The sequence below is a fragment of the Neocloeon triangulifer genome, unplaced genomic scaffold (assembly GCF_031216515.1).
Source record: "Neocloeon triangulifer isolate White Clay Creek 2 clone unplaced genomic scaffold, ASM3121651v1 ptg000002l, whole genome shotgun sequence".
Classification (NCBI taxonomy): Eukaryota; Metazoa; Arthropoda; class Insecta; order Ephemeroptera; family Baetidae; genus Neocloeon; species Neocloeon triangulifer.
In genome coordinates, this window is record NW_026775545.1 from 5519017 (window position 1) to 5541300 (window position 22284).

A 22284-nucleotide genomic window follows, 5' to 3' on the forward strand; every position below is an offset into this window, starting at 1 on the left:
TGCCATAAAAGTTTAAGCCGAAATCACCTTAAAGAAGGCTCGTCTGCACAGTCGGCGGCGGCGGGCAACCGAAATATGCGCAACATAGAGCGGAATTATTTTTCGTGCGGCCTCCTTAGGCGAAAGCACCAAACGGAGCGAAATCTCGGATGAGAAGTTTGAAACCGCGTAGTTTCATCTGAAGTGGTTTTTGTGGCAGGCGGGCTTTGGATTACTGACTGACTGACAGACAGATTGTGGCCTCTTTCTTTGCGCCACAGTCAAAACCCCCAAACGAGCCAACTATATGGAATTCCATTTTTCTCCGCTTTGATCTCCAATTCTTCACCGATAAAACACGTATTGAAATTATAGACATAATTATTGCCTCATTGCCGCTAACTATAAAAATAATTTAACTATTACGTTCGAAAAATTAATATTTATAATTTTTATATCATAAGAAAAGGATAGAAAATCTGGAAAATCTATCACCACCTCATTTGATTGACCCTTTTCTACATTTCATAATTGCCTTGATTTTTGAAGAAAAATTGAAAGAAAAAAAATCAATAATTTAACATCAATTTTCTAAAGCCAAAGTGACATAATGCACCTTTTTTGCTCAATTGTATTTCATTTCCTTCCGGGCAGCCGAAAATCTCTGGGAATCGAAGCAAGGATTATACAATTTTGCAGCGCTTCGAGTGTTTCGGTCAACATTTGCACACAAACTCATCGTGCCGCCGCCGCCGATATGAGATTCGCGAAACATAGGTTCGTTGTTCTCTCTCTTTCTCTTTTTGCGCACTAATGAAAAACAGAGGCCAACCGTACCCACCGCCATCGGAAACTTTTTTTTGGCAATACAAATACAGATTCTCATTTTACGCGTGTATACGACGTGCGTCAAGGATTCGTTCGTGCCGCGGCTGTTCTACACTGGTTCAATTACTCGGCAAACAGACCTTGCCAAAAATTTAAGGAGTGCTGCTGGTGAGTGTGCCGAAAATTTTCACCGCCATTGCCTGTCGAGCAAACGGAATATGAGAAATGAGGGCCAACGGTGAATATTGCATCTCAGTAATACTTAACTTACTAAATTAATTAATAAAAAAAATTAACAGCATTAAATTGAAGCTTTAAAAAATTTTACGTTATTTCAATAATTTAATAATATTTATTTTATAATAATAATAATTTATATAATTTAGTATAATTTATATATTTTTTACATTAATTAAAATTAAATAAAATTTAAGATTTGTTTTCCACATAGAGCTAAAAGTTTTGATAAAACAATAAAATTTGTTCTTAAATCAATATTTATTTTAACTCAAAATGAACTTCACATAACAATATTGACTTTTTAAAATTCAAAACGTCCTCTCTCGCATGTTCTTTTTTTTAATATTATATTAATTATATAGCTTTTTTATTATGATTTCACTGTAAACTATTATTCAAAAGATATTCATATTGACTCAATTTAAATTTCTAGTGAAAACTTGTTTTCGTAAAATATAAACTACTCATAATTTCAAGGGGGTTTTTTTTAGCAGGGAGAAGCAAAACTGATTAAATCACGGATTTGTTTTTGTTTCAGAAATTATCAAAATATCTGTGCGTACTGTTTTTGAAGAGCCGAAATTCCTTTGTGTTCGCGCGTCTCTCAATAATAAATTAGAGGTCTCGAGGGGTGCAAGCGAGAGGTGATTGTAATTCCATAAGAGGCGGCTCATAATTCAATATAAGGCGGAGGTGAGCGAGAAGCACAAGTGGCGAGGAGTATCTTTATCACTTTATCTAACGACGGCGGCGGCGGCGGCGACGGGAAAAAGAAGAAAGAATTATAGTTTGGCGAAGTGTCATGAGACACTAAAGAACCATCTATTGTGGGTGACAGCCGCCCTATTACTCCTGTAATATGAAAGGAAAGGAAGAAAGAAAAGAGACGGCGGCCAAATCCCTTCTGGTGTCTCTCTTTCCGGATAAAAGAGAGAAAGGGAAAAGCCTACGTGTTGAGTTTGATCCAATTGGATGGATTGGTTTGCCACCCCGAGGACAGAAGAGTGGCGCGCCAGAGAGCTGCGGCGCCGAGGGTCGCTTTTGCAGCGTGATCTGAATTATTCCCTTGATTTTCGCTTCAATTTGAGACGATTGCCGCCAGCAGATGCTTTTACGGCGATTCCATACCCTTGCAATGCTGTATGTCGGCTGATGTCGCCTTTGGCACGCGGACAGAGCTGACAACTCACGGGGAATCAATTTGGTTACAGGAGGAATTTTTTTTAGGTGTCTTTTTACAATCTGATGCAGAGATACATTCAGTATTTCCTTTTTTAGATCAAATTGATGGCACTGTTCAGCCAATTTATGAGTAAAAGAAGTAAACTCTATTATATATGTATGTTCCAGTAAAAATTGTAACTGTCGATTAAAAAAAATAGTTTCAAAAGAAATGTAAACATGTATTGCTAGCGGCAAACTTTTTTCCTTCAAATTTTTTTCATGCAGTTTTGGTTCTTTCCAAAAACATTATTGATGTAAACAGTTGAATAGTATACAATATATAGCAAATAAATATTTCTTTTAATTTAAAAAAATAATTTTTTTATTTTAAAATAATAAAATTTTTATTGTTAAAGTTTTTCCAAATACTTTTTTCATATTTTTTAATTTAAGTCAAAATAAACAGAGAAAACTTTTAAAGACATAATTATGTATATTTAACTTGTTTAAACAATTCAATATCATAAATTAAAATTATTATTTCTCATCAATAATTACCTGACCTTAAATTACATTAGAGTAACGTTGAAAACTCAACTTTCTATAGCACTATGCCTTATTTTTATAAAACCATGGAATCTTTAGATGATGTAATAATCCAAACGATTAAAATTTACAAATCTTGCTCTCTCTAATAGAAAAATAGTCTTCAACTCGTTTATAAATTTGTAATTTTTAACAAATGTACAAAAAAAAAATTTTATCAAAGAACAAATGCATGTAACCAAAGCCTGACCATTTTCAGCAGTCGGTTATTACATCTCACATTAAAAAGAAATAAATTAGCAGAAAATACAACTTCCTTTCTACCACGACATTAATTAATAATATAAAAGAGAGTGGAACTTTTTCTTAAATCAGTTTGATATTTAAATTACTGAGAAAAAGTAGAGGCTCTCTTTATGATCAATCTCGTTTATTTTCAGCCGGCCCGAATGCATTGGAAGCAAAACCTTTTTGCAGAGAACATTAAAATCTCGAAAGCACACCGACCTCATCGATATGTATGTGGGACGTGCTTGAATGCTCTGGGGCTCCTTTTGAATGAACAATCAAACACTTGTGCCGCGCATTTATCGATGCTTTTATTGCTGCCGCCGAGAGAACAATGGGCTCGCGACTTTTAATCTGGCCGCGCGTTACGCACCATCAAAAAACAAGCACCCAGTCTGGATGGATGGATCGACGACTTTATAAAATGCACAGTTTCGAGCCATTGGTTTCGGCTCGAATCTCGTTCCTTCCCATTTACCTCTTTCCCTTGCTCACTCAGCGAACGTTTAGCGGCACCCCTTTCTTGAAACCCTTTCTTGCTGTGACGTCAGCCCCCGATACATTATCCGTGACCCATTAGTTTCGCCGGCGGCGGATAATGTGATTTGCACCAAAGGCAAAAAGGCTCAGTCTGTAATCCGACCGAAACGGCGTGTTGTTCAATTTGCGATATTGATCTCCGCCGACTGCTTTTTTGCGGCGTGTAATGTATTCAATACCAGAGGCGAGGGGGTCTCCAAAATTCGTCCCAAACACGTTTTACATTGCAAATCATTTGTGTTTCCCAGAAAGGTTTTTAATACAAATCAATAGAATTCTTGCAAAAACACTACCAGAAATTGATTTTCCTACATATTTTTTTTTTTTTTAAATTAATATGATTGCAAATGTGGGATACAAATTTTACTTCAGTCTTTACATAAATCAATATTGTGATGTTGATGTAGCTAGTGCTAATTTCATGAAAAATTATTGTAACAGACACCAAGGCTTCCTTAGCTGATGGGAAGGACAATTAAAAATCAATGGAACTCTTAGACATGCTAAATTCATTAAATTCTTTTAACCTGTATCTGGTAATTTGAAAAACGTCGAGATGCAAAGAATTTGTATTGATTTATCTTTATTTTAACCTACAAATTTTTCATTTCTAACAATAAGCAGAACAAATTAAGCTTCAAAAGAAGTTATTAAGAATTAAAAATTAACATTTAATGTATAGATTGGCAAACGATGCTTATTAATTTAATAATTTTTTAAAGATTTTGCAAAAGAAATTCATATTAGTCTCAATATTTTCAGACAAAATATGGACCACCAATATTGGGGCGACGTCGAGTCTTTGCTTGTTTTGCCACGGCTTTTCAGATTCATCCAAATTCGCCCATAAACACGAGGATTTGCTCCAGTGGGGAGGAAAGAAAGAAAGAAGGAGCGACGAGACATTAGCATGTCTCGCTTTTTCTTTCTCTCCTTTCTCCGACAAAAAGTTCTGATGCAAAGATCCACTCAATCGAGAGTTTCGCTGCTGATTTATGGCGGCCATAAACGTCGTCGGGCGGGTGAAAATCCTTTGATATTCTAATAAGACAAGCGAGCGAGGATCAATATTCGAAAACACACCCAGCCTTTTGGCTTTTTCATTTTTTTTTCATCATTCGGGGGAAAAAGCTAATCAGCAAAAAGCGACGCTTGAAACAAAAATATGCATCAAACAGCGACGTGTGCGCCGGCAACTTGAGAGACGTGAAAAGATAATTCCGGCCGTTGCTCGGCGCGCAATGTTATCTGTCAAGTTTATTTTTGCAGCTAGAGCGGTCGGCAGAGCAGCGCGGTAGTGTTATTATTATTCAAATATGTTAGCAGCAGCCGAGCAAAGGAATCGAGTGAGTGCGCGAGCGAGTAAAAAAGGAAGGCTACATGCGGCACGGGATTGATAAAGAGTGGGTGGAAAAGCAAGGCGGGGGGGACGATGAATCCCTCGGGAGTGAACCCCTTTCCCGAGTGGCGCCGCGTCCTAGTGGTCGAACCTTCCGGCCGCTGCTTGTCGAGATGATACCGCAAAAGATGCCAAATGAACTTCCTGGCAAATGCAAGAAACACATTTTTTTCCTGAAAAATATTTTAAAAGATCTTTTCCCGAATAATATTAGGTTTCTTTTGAAATAAGTATTTTTTTTTTTTAATTCTTAAATAATTAATTATGTTTTACTATTCATGAAGGCAATTTCCAATATATTGTACAAATTACAATAAAGTTGACTATTTTGATTAATCTAAAATAATCAATACAGTTCTAACAATAAGTAAACCTTCAAACAAGACATTTCACCTTAAATTTTCAATGTTTCGCCCCATTTTTGCTTCTGTTTTAATGTATTTAAAAGCGCTGTGGATATAGATATTAATACATTGAACAAACCCACAAATCGCTTGATATTGTAGCGTCACTTAATTTTCTTGAATGCTGCTGAATTTTCAATGAGACATTTCATTCGCTTTACATTATATTGAATTATTTACTATCTTGCACTGAGTATAACCCACATCGCGTTCCGAGCTTACTTTTATAAAATTATTACTTTGGAGGCCGATAGGTTTAAATTGATTTATTAGTTGCATTTATTAAAAAAAAAACCATATGAGGTTTATGAAAAATTCAAACTTTTTTTAAACCAAAAAATTGCACATTTTAAATTAAAATAAATAAATACTTTACATTGAAAAATTATTGTTTTAATAATTTAAAAAATAAACAAAATGTTTTAATTATCTAGTAACATTCAATAAAATATTATTATTTAAAGTTATTGTTTGTATCATTGTGTTATTAAAATTATTGCAGAAAAAGGGTGGGAGAAACTTATTTAGAGGGGACTGACCGCGGCGACAAAGACGGTCCAGATGGCAATGAGGTCTCTTCACCCCTTGCTCTGGCAGCAATAAGAGAGCTGCCAGCCGTCGTGTCCATCCCGCACTAATTCCGAATGCAAATGATTTGCAAAGAGAAACTGACAGGCTTCTATTTGTTCCTCCCTGACGTCACCTCTCTCCGTGCGTATTTAAAGTTTTGATTATGATTTATATCCCATCCAATCAAGTTTTGCTTGGTATTGCCAACCACCCTCTTTAAAAATTCATCCCTTCGCTGGTGGGAATATTTATCGATTGCTTCCTGATTGCCTCATCAATTATTCAACCGCCTCACGTTGCCATTTAAATGCTCCGGCTGTTTTGGCGAACGGCGGGTCTAATTCAGATGTACACTCACACTACCTGCAAGCAGTCAATTTATTTGGGAGCTGCTGCTGCCGGCTGAGTGATTGCGTTTCGCCTCCGCCATTATTCTAATCAGCTTGCTTGAGAAGAAATTGCAATCAGCCCACCTGCCTGCTGCCTCCGGCCCCCGATATTATGTATTTGCTGTCAATTAAATAGGGACGCCCGCCTGTCAGTTCCGCGGCGCCGAATTTGCATAACGAATATACACATACACATACCGTATACGCTCTTCTCTCCGCGCCTTAATTGGCAGGAATGCAAATTTCGTGTGAGACAATAGATAGGAGGGCGCGTGGTGGAAATTGATTTTTGGCGATTGTGAGAGCAAATTGTTTGCATACTGAGTGGAAAATTGAACGCCTAACGAGGCGGAATTGAATGGAAAGTGCGAAATTCGCTGTTTAATAAACCTGCTCGCATACGCGAATATCAGAAAAATAATTTTTTTCCATTTGAACAATTTCTTTTGATTCATCATTATTGAGTTAAGTGAAAATAAATATTTGAATTTACGCAATTACCGAGACATAAGTTTAAATTGAGAACTAATGAGTTCTTTCCTTAATTTAATAATTTTGTGACAAAAAAACTTTCTGTTTTTTATCAGAAAATTGAGAAATGAGACCATTCTTACAGTATGCCATGCTTACAATCGTGTAATTAAATTTTATTTAAAAAGAATTGGACTGTTTAAAAAAATTATACACCTTATAATCATATAGATTAGAACAACTGAAACAAGGATAAGATTTTGTACTGGAATGCAATATGAATTTTTAAATCCATTGAAAAGCCTGTAAACTGTGATTTTTTTATTTATATAAATAAATGTTAGATGATATAATAAATTTATTATTTTCACATATTTTTTTTTATCAAATTCTCAATGAGAAATCACTGAAATATTGTTTGAATTTTTGCTTATTTTAGATCGATATTAGATTAAACAACTTGGAACTTTTTATTTTTTGATTTAATCCCACGTCAAACACACGCCGGTCACAATCAAACGATTATTTTTCCGAAAGTGACCGCTCGACATCACTCTTTCCGGCGAGTTCGTTTTGTTCTCTCTCTTTGTCGGCATTGCCATTTAAATTCCCTCCGTCTGCGTGTCCAATTTTATATCATTCTTCTTCTTTTTCGCAGTCCCCCGAAGCTCCGCGCGTGTGTGTTTGTATGTCTGCTACCCCTTTGGGTGCCAAAATATTAATCCGGCGACCACCCTCCCCGCATTATCCTCCTCTCATTCCCTTACATTCTCTCTTTGCCTCTCCCGTCGCGCGCATTTTTCCGAACGCGCGTCTCTCCCTTCGGGCTGAATCAAGCAGTATTTCTAACATTTGTAGTCCCTTTTTCGTTTTAACCCCTTCATTCATTTGCATCGATAATGCACATACGAAACCCTCTCTCGCTTTTTACCTCCTGTCCTCCTCCTCCTCCACCGACGCTTTTTACACCCCCGCCTCCACCGCCATCCACGGCTGGCTGAAGTTTACATGCTAATGCCAAAAGGCTTTGATGACTGCCGATAAATCAGATCGTCCTGCGCGCCCGCCTGCTTATAAATTACCAAAGGCTTTATTAAGGGATGGGGGAGAAAATAATAAGCGGCGTTCATGGCTCGGATATTGCCGGAGAAAGCTCGCGCGAAAGGGATATTTTTCATATTACACGCACAAAAAAGCTCAACCACCACGCGCCGGCAAAAAGTGATTTTCGGTATAGAAAATAATAATAAATTTCACGGATGGAAAGGCAGACTGCCGCCGCCGCCACGCCGCCTTTTTCCCTCGCCCGCCCGTTACGCCATTGAAAGAACTCAAACGCAAACACGCCGCAATGATTTTTTGATAATTAGAATTATTCTATATGATGGCCGAGAGAGCACATATACCAGCGGCAGTCGAGCGTTTGCGTTTTCCGAGCAAACATGCACCAGCAAGCGAAAAATAATATGGGAAAAGCAGCCGCGAGTGAGCTATTTGCTTCGGTGTTTTTTCCCCATTCTTTTTTAATAAAGGCGTGTCGAGATGAGAGAAGATTTTTAGAGCAGCTGCTAGATTTATCAAAAATGAGAAATTGAAAAATATATATTAACACAAAAATTGACGGATTAAAAAAAAGTTTGAAAACACATCGTTTTTTATCGTGGAATATTTGATGCTTTATTGATATAATGTACAAAATATATATTTACTAAATATAAAACTGTAAAAATAATAAACGTAATTTACTCTCTTTAAAAACTATGAATATCTAGACATACTATTGTTATTTTTTTAAATAAAAAAACTGATTTTTTTTATTAAATTGTTTTCAACAATTTATTTTTTAATAATAAACTCAACAATTGTAAGTAAAATTAGAATTAATTTTAAATTAAAATATATTGTTTACATTTAAAATAATATATAATTTTAAGTAAACTGTTCTATATAGAATATGTGAATTAATGTTAAAAACAATACTTCTTTGGTCCCACTTAGATGGAATTGTCTGCATAATTTTGGAATTGTTATTTATAATGTTAGTAAAATATTTAAAATTAAAATTTACAATGCAATAAATGTGATCAATATTCTTCCCAGCAATCTCACACTATTATTGTGTTTGAAGAAATTCTCATTATTCATTTATTATTAAAAAAAAATCAGAGAAAACGATATATCTTGAATTTTCTAACGTGCCAACGGAATTACTTTCGCTCCATTGAATTCACGCGCGCTTTGGCAAAATACAATAACGGCAGGGTGCAGTTTCTCTTAACTCGAACACACACAGAGAGAACGGCTGGATTATTGGACTTAAGATAAATACGTACGTTGCAAAGCGAGTCGTGTGCGATATCGCGCCTCTTGTTTATTGTCTTCCAAAATATTTGCGTTCAATTGAATTAAACTTTCGGCTCACAACATTAAGCAATTATTTATTAATAAATTCCGGCAAGCGCTTTAATAAAGAAAACAACAATGCGTGTGAATATTCGAAGAGAAGCGCTGGCTAAGAGAGGGAAGGCGGGAATGGTCTGATAAAGATTCCCTCTTGAAAAGCGAAATTTGAATTAAAGGGAATTAGTTATGCAATTTTCAACTCCGTTTTCCCTCTCAAAATTGTTTTCCTGCATTAGTGGTGAAAAACATAAATGAATTTAAAACAAAGATTTTTAAAATATTTGTTCAAATGAGTTTTTTTTTTCAATTTAGGAACTTTTCTGGCTCAAGATGTTGGATATTAAGTGGCACCCTCTGGTCATAAAGATTGGTTATTACATTTTATTGAGGGAGAAAAATTATTTCTGACAAATATGTTAATTTTTGAGCCATCAAATTTTCTGGGATCCAATAAAAATAAGCCATTCAAACTATCTTTCGCTCGTAAAATCCCATTGTATTTTTAGAGGGGGTGTAAAATTTATGGCCAAAATGAGATCTTTCGATGTCCAATTCCGAAAGCCGGGCGATCATGAAAGGTCATAAAATATATAAAATAAAAACGAAGAAGAGGCGTTCGAATAATTCATCGTTTGGCACAATAAAACAAGCGCGGTGACAGGCCGATTAAAATTGCGGCAATAATCGAGTCATGGGCAATTAAGCTTAATAGAGGCCATATTTAAGAAAGGACGCGCAGAGAGAGGAAAAAATAATAAAGGAGGCGAAGCGCAGGGCCGTGTTATTGTCTTATTCGGGTGCGATTTATAACCAAGATAACGCTTGATATTTTTAAAACTTATATTCTTCGCGTTTTAATTTCTCGCACGATTGAGGTGATGAACGATCTGATTGCATGATCTTTTTAAATTTCAAACGTGCGGTGGCGCCTTTGCTCTCATTAAAAATGCCATTAAAAGCGCCGCGCCATTCAAACAATAATAAAAATTAAACAAGCCGCGCTCCGGGAAATGAATGGTACCGTGTGTGCTAGTCTGATCGCCTCTTTTCTTGGACTAATTTGTGCTTTCTTGGGACGAAAATGAAATAATGTGTTCACAGCAGACGCTCTTTCTCGTTATCGCGCCCGAAGAATTATAAGCGGCTGCTTCTTTTCCCATCACGCAATCAGAAATAGCTTGGCGGATTTCGACCATTAGTTAAACATGAAATTCTCAACTCAATTTTATCTGTTCATAAATTCTGTAGGACCAAATTAATTTACTTGACGAGTGAAAATTGATCTAATAGATAATACATATATTGTGTATCTTCTTCAAATTACTATTATATTATTAGTAGAACAAATGCATTATTTCTTCAATATAATGAGCTTTTTTCCAATTGCTGTTTACGTTACAAAACATTAAATTTACATTATACAATAATAATATTTGGGAGGAAATCATAAAATACAATTTGTGTAAAAACAGCAACACTGCATGTTAAACCTGTTAAAAAAAAAAAAATAGAAAATAAACTTTTGGTTATCAAATAACTAGAATTTAATTATAAGTTACCTTGAAAAAAATGACTGCTTATTATATTATATGTACTTAAGTATAACCTTATAAGCCTTATGTTACATGATTTAAAAGGGGAAAAAAGTAAACATTTTGTAAGTATGCAACCTGCACGACATGAATGCCATGAAATTGCCTAATATTACATTTGTATGCTTGACCTATGCATTCTTATATAGGAAAATTGGTTGTGATACATTAATAAGACTGGTAATATTTATGCATTATTTTTTTATTGGTCGCAGATTCGATACAAACAATCATATTGCCCATTGATTCTGAGATGGGAAATCTCCTCTTTGTATTCCGGTCAAGCGACGAGTATTTTTTCCTATAATAAAGGACACGAAACCGCAGCCAAATAAAAAGTCGGCGGCTGATTAATTCGCGTTGGTTGTGTGGGAGAGAAAGAGAGCCAGAGGGATGGAAGGGGGTGGCGTCGGAGGAGGTGTTGCGGCATTCCAATTGTGGCGTCCGCGTGCAGCCATTCTCTTATTTTATATTCTCGTGAGAGTATCTGGGGCACATTTTATGGCTTATAGTTCGGGGGATTGAAGAGAGAAAGAGAGCGAAACATTTCGAAGCGGCTTTTTTCGAATGGAGCAGCTAGAAGGGTCGGTCCGCCCGAGCTAATATCAGATGTGTTAAAAAAGCAGCTACCAGAGATCCATATCTGTCAGTGTATTGTAGCAAAAAATATATTGCGGAAAAGGAGAGCGCGCGCGGGAAATATGGCAGTTTTATTTCAAAAAATGATATCTCGACGGTGGCGGCGATACAATGGCTAATATCGCAGCTCGGCCGAAAGAAAAATTGCCTCGCCGAGCTGAAGTAGCTCTTTCTCTCTCTCGCTGCCTGCCGGAATTGTGCGCGAATGTTCGCCCAGAAATTTATCATGTAAGCAAATTTGATTAGATTTATATCCAGCGGCAGCTGCCGCGGAATTACACATGCATGTGGCCGACGGAAAAATTGTTCTCCGACCAACGCCTGCCTAGTTTTGCTTATGGCGCGGAATCAGATTTTTGTCAGGAGGACGAACATTTTCCATATTTTGCATGAAAGATAAAAATAGTTTAAATGGAGAATAACAAAAAATGTTATATAATATGATTTTAAATAATTAAAAATTTTTTAAACCTTGCAGGCTGAAGACGTAAATTTTTTGAGAATAATACGATACTTTTTGGATTCTAACTTGCATCTTTTCTCTTTAGATTTACTAGAAAACATACAACTCTTTAAGAGAAAATAAATCACAATTGGCAGTACCAGGATGAATATTTCACGTGGCTATTTTTCAACGTACAACACACGACTGTTATTTGGCCATAACAATTTTTTATACCCTCTCGCCAGCAAATCCCCAGCACCATTATTTTCCTTCGCTTTTCCCTCTCGACCGTCGGCCTGCTTTCCAAACAGCAATTCCCAGACGAGTTTATTTATTTTGCGTATTTGGGATAGTGGAGCACGAGAGATGGATAGAGACGCATTTCTTTCTGCAGGAGAGCGGTTTACCGACGGGGGTGAGAAAGGCAGAGCTGGGAAACTCGATGTATTGGAAATTCATAACGAACTCCGCTGGGAGGTATCATTTTTCTACGACGCGACTTCCGATTCCTTCCGCCTCAATAATTTGCTCGTAATGGCCATTTGGAACATATCAAAAGGAGAGAGGGTGTCGCAAACGTGGTGACAAGCATTGAAAAAATGGGGAATACAAATTATGTGATTTATTGGATAACTAGAATTAAATTTTACTATTTTGTAAACATTTTGATAGCATTTAAAGTAGTTAAAGTTTTTTTTTTTTATATGCGTGTCCATATTTTAAGTAATTTCCAACATTTTTTGTATACATAAGCTAAATTTTTTTATAAAATTTGACATTATTTATTTTTAAAATATTGATAGAGTGGAAATATATTCATATTTAAACATTAACTTTGATTAAAAAATTATTTTAAAACCATAAAACGAAAGAATAAATTAATATTCATATTTTATAGAAAGTTGGTACATTATCAAGAATTGAAAAAAAAAATTGTAGTTACTATCTTTTAGGAAATGAGGAGTATTGAAATTAAATTAAACGAATATCAACTTATAAAATCATTGATAAAACTTGATAATGAGATGAGAATTATCACAATCAGAAATAAATTCTTTTAATGGCAAAGTTTAGCCGTAGTCAGACAAAAAAGACGTTCGCTGGAATAGTAAAATGCGCAAAAATTAATTGCATGTGATATTTTTTAAATTAATAGTTCAAAGTTTGATTGACTTTTATTGCCAAAGGTATTTATGCAAAATATTTTCATAATACTATTGACATTGATTTCATCAATATATAAATAATCCAATCAATAACTTAAATATTCAAAAAGTGAAATGAAATAACGAACCATTTTTTAGGAGCTTATTACTTGATCATAAATTTGTAATCTGACAGTGAAAGATATTGCGTCACAATATTCAGCGCCACCTACTTTTCCATTCAATGATCGATTGTGCCGCGCACCCCGGCAAATTGGACCCCTGGCTGCGTTGGCCCAAATTGAAATGTAATTCCTTCGACGAAATGGGCAGCAGACAATCGACGCGCTGTGTGGAGAAAGCGCCGCGGTGGCCCCAATCGAGCTATGATAAATGATGATGGCCGGCCCGTAAACACACAATACAATAAATAAATGCTCCTCGGCCGTTCTTCTTCTCCGCATGTGTGCTCCGTACGTTATTTCTTTTGCTCTCTCTATTGAATTATAGGTTTGGCTCGCTGCTGTTTTCCCTATAGACGAACTAGTAGCAGATATATTTGTCTGCAGGGAGAATAAAGACGTGGCGCAGTCGGATAGCGCCAAAGTAAACGAACATTCATCATTTGCAGCGCTACCTTTCTTTTATTTATACAAACGCACGTCTTCCATCTCCGGACCTCCTAGTAGAGAATATTTCTTTATTACGTCGTGTTATTTTATGAAATAAAGATATCCGCTCGCTGGCCACAAATCACCCTTGGCTGTGACTGAGAAAAAGTGCGCCAATTATCAGCAGGTATTACGAGAGACTATAAATCTTGGACTCGTTCCTGATTCTGATTCCACTTGTTTTATTTACAGCCTCTTCAAAATTTAAAGTGCATTTTCAATAATAAATAATTAATAAAAAAAGTGACATTATCGTTTGCTGAAAGCATTTCGCACTTTAAGGAACATGCATAAATAAAACAAATAAATATTGTCAAGAAGTAGCAAATTTTGAAATTTTGAAAAATCCTAGGACTTATTTCAAGTTAAATATAATTTGGCAGACACTTTATTTACTAGAAATGAAGCTGAATTTTTGATTACGATTCAAAAGCTTAATTGTTGTTAGCCTTTTTCGCCAAATATATTTATTTGATCTTTCAGCTTAAAAATTACTTTTTAATAAGAGAAATAATTTTTTCAATTCGTTGCTCTCACTTACAAATGATTACAGGTAATTTATAGATATCAAAACCTGCTTTGAAATAAATACCACGTTCGTTTTGCATCCAGGCTCTAAATATACAATTTCCAATTAATGCTAAACCAGAAGCCTTTCACAATCATGCGCTCCTGGGGTATAATGGTGTGCGATCCGGTCATAATTTGAAAATGGAGAAACAACATAGCCGTTTATTATCTGGAATTAATAATTAACCGTAGCCGCAGAAATAATAAATCTGATTCTCCTGCGGGATTTGGCCGCTTTACGCACAAAAGTATTGAGAGAAGCCTTGTGTGCTGGATTGGAAACAAAAGAGCAATGCTCGCTAACTCGGAGCTCGTGCGGGATGAAAAAGGAAAGGGAGGCGCCAGATGAAGCCGAAAGCCGGTGTTCCCACACCTGGCATGATGTATCGATAAAATATTGCGTATTCCTCGCCGCCGCGAACGTCGTTATTGCGTCTTGATAGAATCCGGCAGTGTTTTCTCCGATATTAATGCCATTGCCGAGCGCATAAACCACACAGGTGCTTCTGAGCAACCCTCGATTTATGATGTCTTCGCGGGGGATGCGTGAGGGTGCTGGGAAGCACTCAGATAATAAACTTGTTTCTTTACCAATGATTTCTAAGCTTGTGCTAAAATATACCTTATTTTATTAAAAAAAAAATAATAATAATAATAATAACAATAATCAATAATCAATAATAATAATAAATAAATAAGAAAATTTTGGGTAGATAAAAAATCCAAGAAATACACAGACAACATAAATAATATATTGACATGGTGTTCTCTAAAAAAAAAAGATATTTGCTAAAGACAGATAGTTTCAAAGGATTATTGCTGTTTTGAGTTTTTGAAATTTATAATAAATCGTTTCAACTTTATATCTACAAAACAACAATTTTTGGTTTACCCTTCAAAGCGTTTTTTTTTTATTAATACATTAAAATCAGAATGTAAAGCAAATATTTCCCCCAAATTCAAACAATTATTTAAATAATATATTATTATGTTAAAGAGTTAAACTACCTATTAAAGTCGTTTGATTTAATTAATTAATTTGATATATCATTGAAGAATGCATCGTGAAGAAGTCAATTATTTAATACGACTACGGATCTCTTTCACAAGCCATAATCAACGTAGTTTTCGCACCCAGATCAAATAAAGTTGATGCTTTGCTGAAAGTGATTGCTAATACATGCAATTTAGGATCACTGGTGGCAAAGTTGTTAGGCAGCATGGATGCGTTGAACTTCAGGTTGCTGAGGCACCACCTAGGGGAACCACTCGTTAGACCCATACGAGATCCGGCTATCCTGTATGTTATGTTGAATCCTGTATCTGATTCAAGACATGATTTTTAATTTTCATCAACAGCGTTTAAAATATTTGTGTCAAAACTTACAAAACCCAATGGAAGCCATGCATTCCGCTTTTTCTCGACTCTCTACAGTGACCAGATTCATTCCAAAGTGGCAGCAAATTTCATAAGGCAGGTTGTGTTGCGACGTCTGAATGCATTCATTAAGTAAGCAATTTTTCTTTTTTCAATTAAATATTAGTTACAGGTGGGTTAAAATTGATGTAAGCAAATTTCTTGCCGCAACCAACAAAAATTTTGGCATATAAGTAGGCAAAACCACTGTATGCATAGTAGATGTTATCATTATCTACATAATAAACATGACAGACTAAAATATCATAATTTTTTCTATGTGTACAAACGTTTTGCATTTTCTACAACGCTTTTCATGTCTTCCTAAGCATATATAATCATAATAAACTTTAATTCCATATAAATTATGAGCATTTATAATACTCACGTCTACTTCGCAATTAAATGCAGGACATACAATTTCACTTTTTGTTGTTGCAGCAACCGTATTCTACAAGATTGGCGTAATAAAACAATCAAAATAAGTACACAAAAAATTACAGGCTTTGATAATTCTTGCTCAAGTGCATTGATAAGCCGCTGCATCATTTCAGGAGATTTGTCTTGACCGCACTTTAATAGCCGTGCGGCTCTATCACATTCATCAAATCCCCCTGAAAAAGATTTTGTTTTTGAATTCTTTATTATAATAATATTTTAAAATTGACTTGTTGCGTTCCTGCAGAAGTCCATGGTTGTGTAGGAATCAAGCAATGCATCAGCATCATCAAAAGAAATCAACGGAAACATTGCATAAAATTTTTCTTCAATTAGCTGACCGTTTGCATACTGCAATTTTGGAATTGAAAGTTAATTATTTAATTATTTAGTAATTATTTTACTAAGCCATTTTCTTCTCCAAAACATTTAAGAAAACATTTTTCATCTATTGTTGATGGTACTTTGTTTAATGCATTTGAAACTTGTTCTGAAATCACCACGATTAATGGAAATGGATTAAGAATTTTTATAAATTTTCCACCTTGTGTTAAATTGAACTCGGCTGCGCAATCGGACAACACGATTGGAATGTTAGATAGGACTGAAATTGAAGTTCGAGCCTTCAAGTTTTGTCAGAACATTAAGATCTAGAAATATATTATTAACTAATTAAATCACCTCGCATATGTAAGGCAATTTCAAGTCACAATTTTCGTCAAATAACAAACTGGATGAGGTTGAAAGATTTAAAGCAATGCAATGCTGATTCCCACCTAAATTATCTGGTTGACCGGCAGCCCATCTTCAATTTTTGGAGATGATTAGTTGAAAATCAATATAACGCATTCAAAGTATAACTTTGCCGTATTGGGAACCATTCTCTTTGAAGAACAGAACTTAAAGGCTCTTGGGCAGCCAAAGTCTGTGCCTGAGGTCCAGAAAAAATTATACGAAATTTTTGCAACTTTAAAAAGAATAAAAAAATCAATACAAAATTGATTGATTAAATCCCTTAATGTACGCTTGTATGCATTAGTTAGAAGGATGTACGAGGTGTCTAGAGTTAAGCTGATTAGCTTCATTCCAACGGCACAACAAGATTTTGATGCATCTAGATTCTAAAATGAGAAGAAATGGTATGATTAAAAATAAAAAATAAATTCAACTAAATTCAACCGTCTTTGCATCTTGCGGGTAGCTAAATAAAAATGTTCTATTTTTTACATCAGCCCAAAACCCGTGCTGGGATTTATCTAATATAAAAGGCAAAACAGTAATCAAAATAATTTGAAAATTTTTAATTACTTTTTAAATAGGTTGGGTATGTGCCAAGAGGCTCTGCTGTTTCGTAGAACGAAAGCTATTTTTTTTTTTAAATATGCACTTAATTATATACTATGTTGTATTAGATGAAAACTAAATAGTATACTTTTTTTGAACAATTATCATATCCACTACAATCGGGTACAATACATTTCGGTTTAGGAGTTGCAGGTCCCTTGAAAACAGTCATGAATTCAGTATTTTACATAATATGAATTTAAAAATGAAATAAGTTGAAAACATTTTCCAAAATTTATTTGCAAGTACCTGACAACCCAAAATGTTGCGCATGCTGCAGTTTTTATCATCCAAACGTGCACTGCTGTTTGCCTTTGAAATAAACAATTGGATGCAGTTTTCAGACGAATTCTGGTTGTCTGGCTGGGCATAGCGCCAAAGAGACTTATTGACCGGTGTGGAGTTTCCGTCACACCACGTAAAATTCGCAGAATCACTTCGAACACCTGACGACCAGTAGCGGGAATTGTACGGCCACTTAAAACCTTTTAAGCGAATAATTTTAATGACTTTTTCATTATAAAGAGGAAGTACCGGAAATTGTGGTGTCAAAACACTTTGAAAATGGCATTGTGTTCAAACTGATTGGTTTCAGCCCAAGTGCACAGCACTTTGATATATTTTCCTCCCACGTCACCTATAATTAATTTCAAGATAAAAATGTCGGTTTTGATATGCAATTAACAATCACCAAAGATTTTCCAAGTAATATTGCTGTACCACAAACGTCAATCCAGAATCCAAAATCATCAGGATCTATAAAATTTTAAAATAAATTTAGTTTTCTGGAATCAGAATGGGATCCAAACCTTTTAAAGAACCAAGGAAAAATAAAGATTCCTAAAATTAATTTAATGTGTGTTTGGGCTTCACAGAAGTTAAAATAAAAGTTTACATCTTTTTTACATCGCGTTGGACAATTGTTTTGCATGAGCTACGAAAAAGTATTTATAAAATTTTATTAAAATCAGCGAAAATTGAAGGAAGCTACCGTTATCTCTGTCGCTAAGTTTAAAACTGGAATCGTAGTTGTTGGTAAAGTGGAAGTTGTTTGTTCAGTTGAATCGGTCGTAAAGTTGGTGGTGGAATCATCAACTAAAACCGTCGCTTTCATATTTAAATAGGAAATTAATGCATGGAAAGTTTAAAAATTGCAAGATATTTTACTTTGTGCCAGAACTATTGGTGATGTATAAATTGATGTTATTTCACTAGAAACGTAATTAATATTTGATGTTTCCGTAGATTTTTCAGGAAGAGGAGAAATATCTGGTGAAGAAATAAATCTCACAAACTAAGAGTACACTTGAATGAGATATTTTCAAAAGACTCACATTCTGTTAAGGCAGTAGTTTCAATTGATTGAGCCTTGTTGACAGTGGTTTTTAAATTTTGTGTTTCAGTAATTGATATACTTGAAAAGAAAGCTGTTTTAAAAAATTAAAAAAAAGCTATAACTTTAACGGCAAAATAAATTCAAAATATTAGCTCACTTTCAGAAATCGTCCACTCAGTTTCAGACGTTTCTGTAACCGGAATTGTCACCTTGTTTTCTTTAGTTCGTAATACAGCAGTTGTAGGTGTATTATATTTAATCCTGCTAGTTTCTTGTAAATGTGTTGTTTCTGTCCATGGGGTGGTCTTCCACATTGTCGTCTTTTTTGCAATGTTTAAACAAGACTCGTTGCGACAACAGAGAATTATTTGGATCCGCCTCTTTCTGGAGAGCTTACTAACTATGAAAACGAGTAAAGAGTAATAATAATTTTTCAAAACATATATTTTTGTAACATCAGGTATTTGCATGAATATTTCGTTTTTTTTTTAACTTTTGCTTACATTTTTTAGCATTTGATTCAGAAAATTGGCAAATAATCTAATATTGATAATTAAACATAAAAACTCTAATTAATTACATTTCATATTATATGCTTACCAAAAGTTCAAAAAACAGGAGCCAGCTGCTCGTGTCGACTTTCATATTGAAATCGCTAAAAAGGCGCTCTTTGTTTCATCATTGGAGTTTGACACTCCGTTGGGCAAACAACTAATGGAGGATGTGTGAGGTGGGGGGGCATATTCAAACTTTTGAAGTGGAATTGTCATGAAACTCTATGAATAATAGTGAGATAAAAAATATTGAACAATACATAAAGCAAATCTTAATCATCCATTTTTCCTGCAAAATAAATGCATGCTTTTTTATTTTGTAAATAATCTGAACGATGCATTTCTAAGAATTCTGTGTTTTCCTGCTGGTTATTTTGAACTTTCATACATTTCTCAGCTCGCTCTCTTTTAGCCGCAACATCCGAGCTGCTCATTCTCACGCCGCCAGAGAGTCATAATTCGTGGCTTGTCACAAGACAATACGCGTTGCTCTCTCATACATACTTTCTTCTTTCACCGAGGGGGCGATGACAAACATTCTCGTGAAATATCACCGATAAATTATGGCAGGAACGGAGAGACTCGGGCAGCCAATATCGCAACCGTGCGGCAATCTGGTGTGAAAGGGTATATTATATGGGTGTCGGAGCGAGAGGAATGTGTGTGTACTCTCACGCTCTCTCGCCTGATGCCACACAAACCGTTTCCAATGTGTGTTTGAGCGCTCTAATGATGGATGGAGCTGAGCCGAGAGTGGCATTAATTAACTCAAAGAGTTTGATCTTCTTGGAAGGCGAAATATGAAATGAGTGCGGGATATATCTTTAAATTCAGCAAGACAAATAATAATTTGAATCAGTTTTCAACTTTCGCTAAATATTGCATGTCAAATTTAATTTCTTTGAACCCAATTCAAAAAGCAAACGATAATAAAATTTAGTTCATATAAGCTTCCGGTCTTTTATGACTATATCGTCTATCTTTCAATTAAAAAAAGGTTGTTTTAAAAGGGCCATTATTTATTTTTTCAGTAGGTTATAATGAGAAAGCTAAAGGGAACCATTTTTGAAATAACTGTTTCCTCTACAATATTATTCATTATTAAATGAAAATAACTCCAAAAGTGAGAAAAATTCAAAATTAAAATCGCTTTTAGTCCAGAGAAAGTAATGTGCATTTATTATTATTTATTTTTTAAATTGATAGATATTCCAAAAATTTCCATATTATAATATTGATTAGTACTTTTAGCCAAAACTATTTAATTTTTAAAACTGAGTTACGCAACCTGAGCAACCGTGAAGCTGAGCGTTTTGCCTAACGTGAGAAATTTCAGGCGTTCAAGGCTCCAATTGAGTCTCCGCAAGTGAATTTCCAGAAAGCGCCTTTTTAAATCCCCGACAATCAAAACAAACTTTGCTTCTGAAACCAGAGCCGCCATCAATTGTGACTGTCACAAAACGGCTGCCAAAAGTTGTTAACTTTCAACGTATTATATTAAAATATATCAAAACTGAAATAATGAGAGAACGCGTCGGTCCCAGGCGGACTTGGAAAACAAAGGATGGTTGGAATATAAATAAATTCACGCCGCCCGGCTTTCACTTTGCTTTCATTTGGGTTTGGAAATCGGCAGTGGGCGAGATGGAAATAAGGAAGATGAAGGGTTGGCATCGCCATCGTCGCCGCTCTCAGCCTATTGTTTTGCGACGCAAGCTGTCGTGTTGCTGTTTCTGCTCTGGCATTGCTTCGTATATATATAAAGTTTGAAGCCATTTGCATAAATTATTGATCTTTAATAACTGACAGGAGCCGCCGAATTGTAACGAGTAGTGGAGGAGGAGATACGCGCCGAGGGGTCTCGCAGGGAGGAAGGGGTTTGCGGATGAATGCTGTTGTGTATAGATGGAAATTATTGTAACACGACTGACTGGGGGTATAAATAAAAGGGGTAAGATGGAAGACTAGGGGACGTGCGTCTCTCTCTCTTCTCTGTTCGCAGTCGATAATCAATAGCGCAATACGTATGCACACACCAACGAACCAACCAAGGCGGCGGCTTTCATTAAAGGAAATTCAGCACACGGGCGCGTTAGCTAATTAAACCCGGCTGACGTGATTAATTATTTATGTGCCAATTTCACATGCGCGACTTACTGATCGGCATATGAAGGGTGTGCTGAATTCTCTTGTTAGAGAATTTGGAATTTTTATTCAAGAAAATCAATTAGCTTCCAAACAAATAAAGGGAGTTTAATTTATATTTATAAAAACTGAAAAAAAATGAATTGCAAAATTTACAATGAATTAAAATGGCTGCTTCGGATTGTTTTAATTTTTTCTGTAATAATAATTTAAACTGGATATAAATTAATTAAAAAAATTCTTATAAGAAGCAATGAATGTTTCTTGTATAGGAAAATTAAGGACCGGAAAATGGACAGTAATAAAAAAAAAGAAAATTATAAACGTCATTTTGAATTTGTATTTATTTTTTACATTATCTTCAAGTTTATGGCTCCAACACTGTAAGCAGATGTGTAGCATTAGCATAAGCATGTTTTCTCGGCGGGAAAAATCTAAAATACTACTTATCCCAGCACGGCCCATTTCCTCTCGACACTTTAAGAACTTACACAAGCATATCGGAAAAAATTGCCTCGCACTCAGCCATTCAGATCAGCCGCCCCCGCGGCAGCAAACTGCTTAAGTGATTGTGGGAGGGGGTGGCGGTCGGCGGTTTTTTCCATCCCCTTGTTGTTGCTCCGCCGAACGGGGAAAAGTTTAAAGGATGCTTCGCCTCGCTCCACTCGAAAATGATCATTATCATAAAAAACCGCCGGCACGATGTAATAATTTAAAAGAAGAAGGAGAAAAAGGAGAGACCGATTTTTGAAATTTATTTGATGATG

General features: G+C 35.4%; 1 protein-coding gene and 1 long non-coding RNA gene across 2 annotated transcripts; both read right to left on the minus strand.

The window, feature by feature from the left end:
- Nucleotides 1-15373: 15373 nt before the first annotated feature.
- On the minus strand, nucleotides 15374-16145 carry LOC132205244 (uncharacterized). Its single transcript, XM_059634193.1, has 5 exons — nucleotides 16089-16145; nucleotides 15991-16024; nucleotides 15832-15935; nucleotides 15671-15776; nucleotides 15374-15606 (listed from the first exon to the last, which is right to left on the minus strand). The coding sequence occupies exons 2-5, from the start codon at nucleotides 16016-16018 to the stop codon at nucleotides 15374-15376; spliced, it is 471 nt and encodes a 156-aa protein (XP_059490176.1). The 5' UTR covers nucleotides 16019-16024; nucleotides 16089-16145.
- A 1173-nt stretch (nucleotides 16146-17318) lies between these two features.
- LOC132205378 (uncharacterized) lies at nucleotides 17319-17837 on the minus strand. The gene is made up of 4 exons (XR_009442690.1): nucleotides 17732-17837; nucleotides 17571-17639; nucleotides 17447-17501; nucleotides 17319-17394 (listed from the first exon to the last, which is right to left on the minus strand). It is a non-coding gene; the product is annotated as an uncharacterized LOC132205378 (long non-coding RNA).
- Between the last annotated feature and the right edge of the window lie 4447 nt (nucleotides 17838-22284).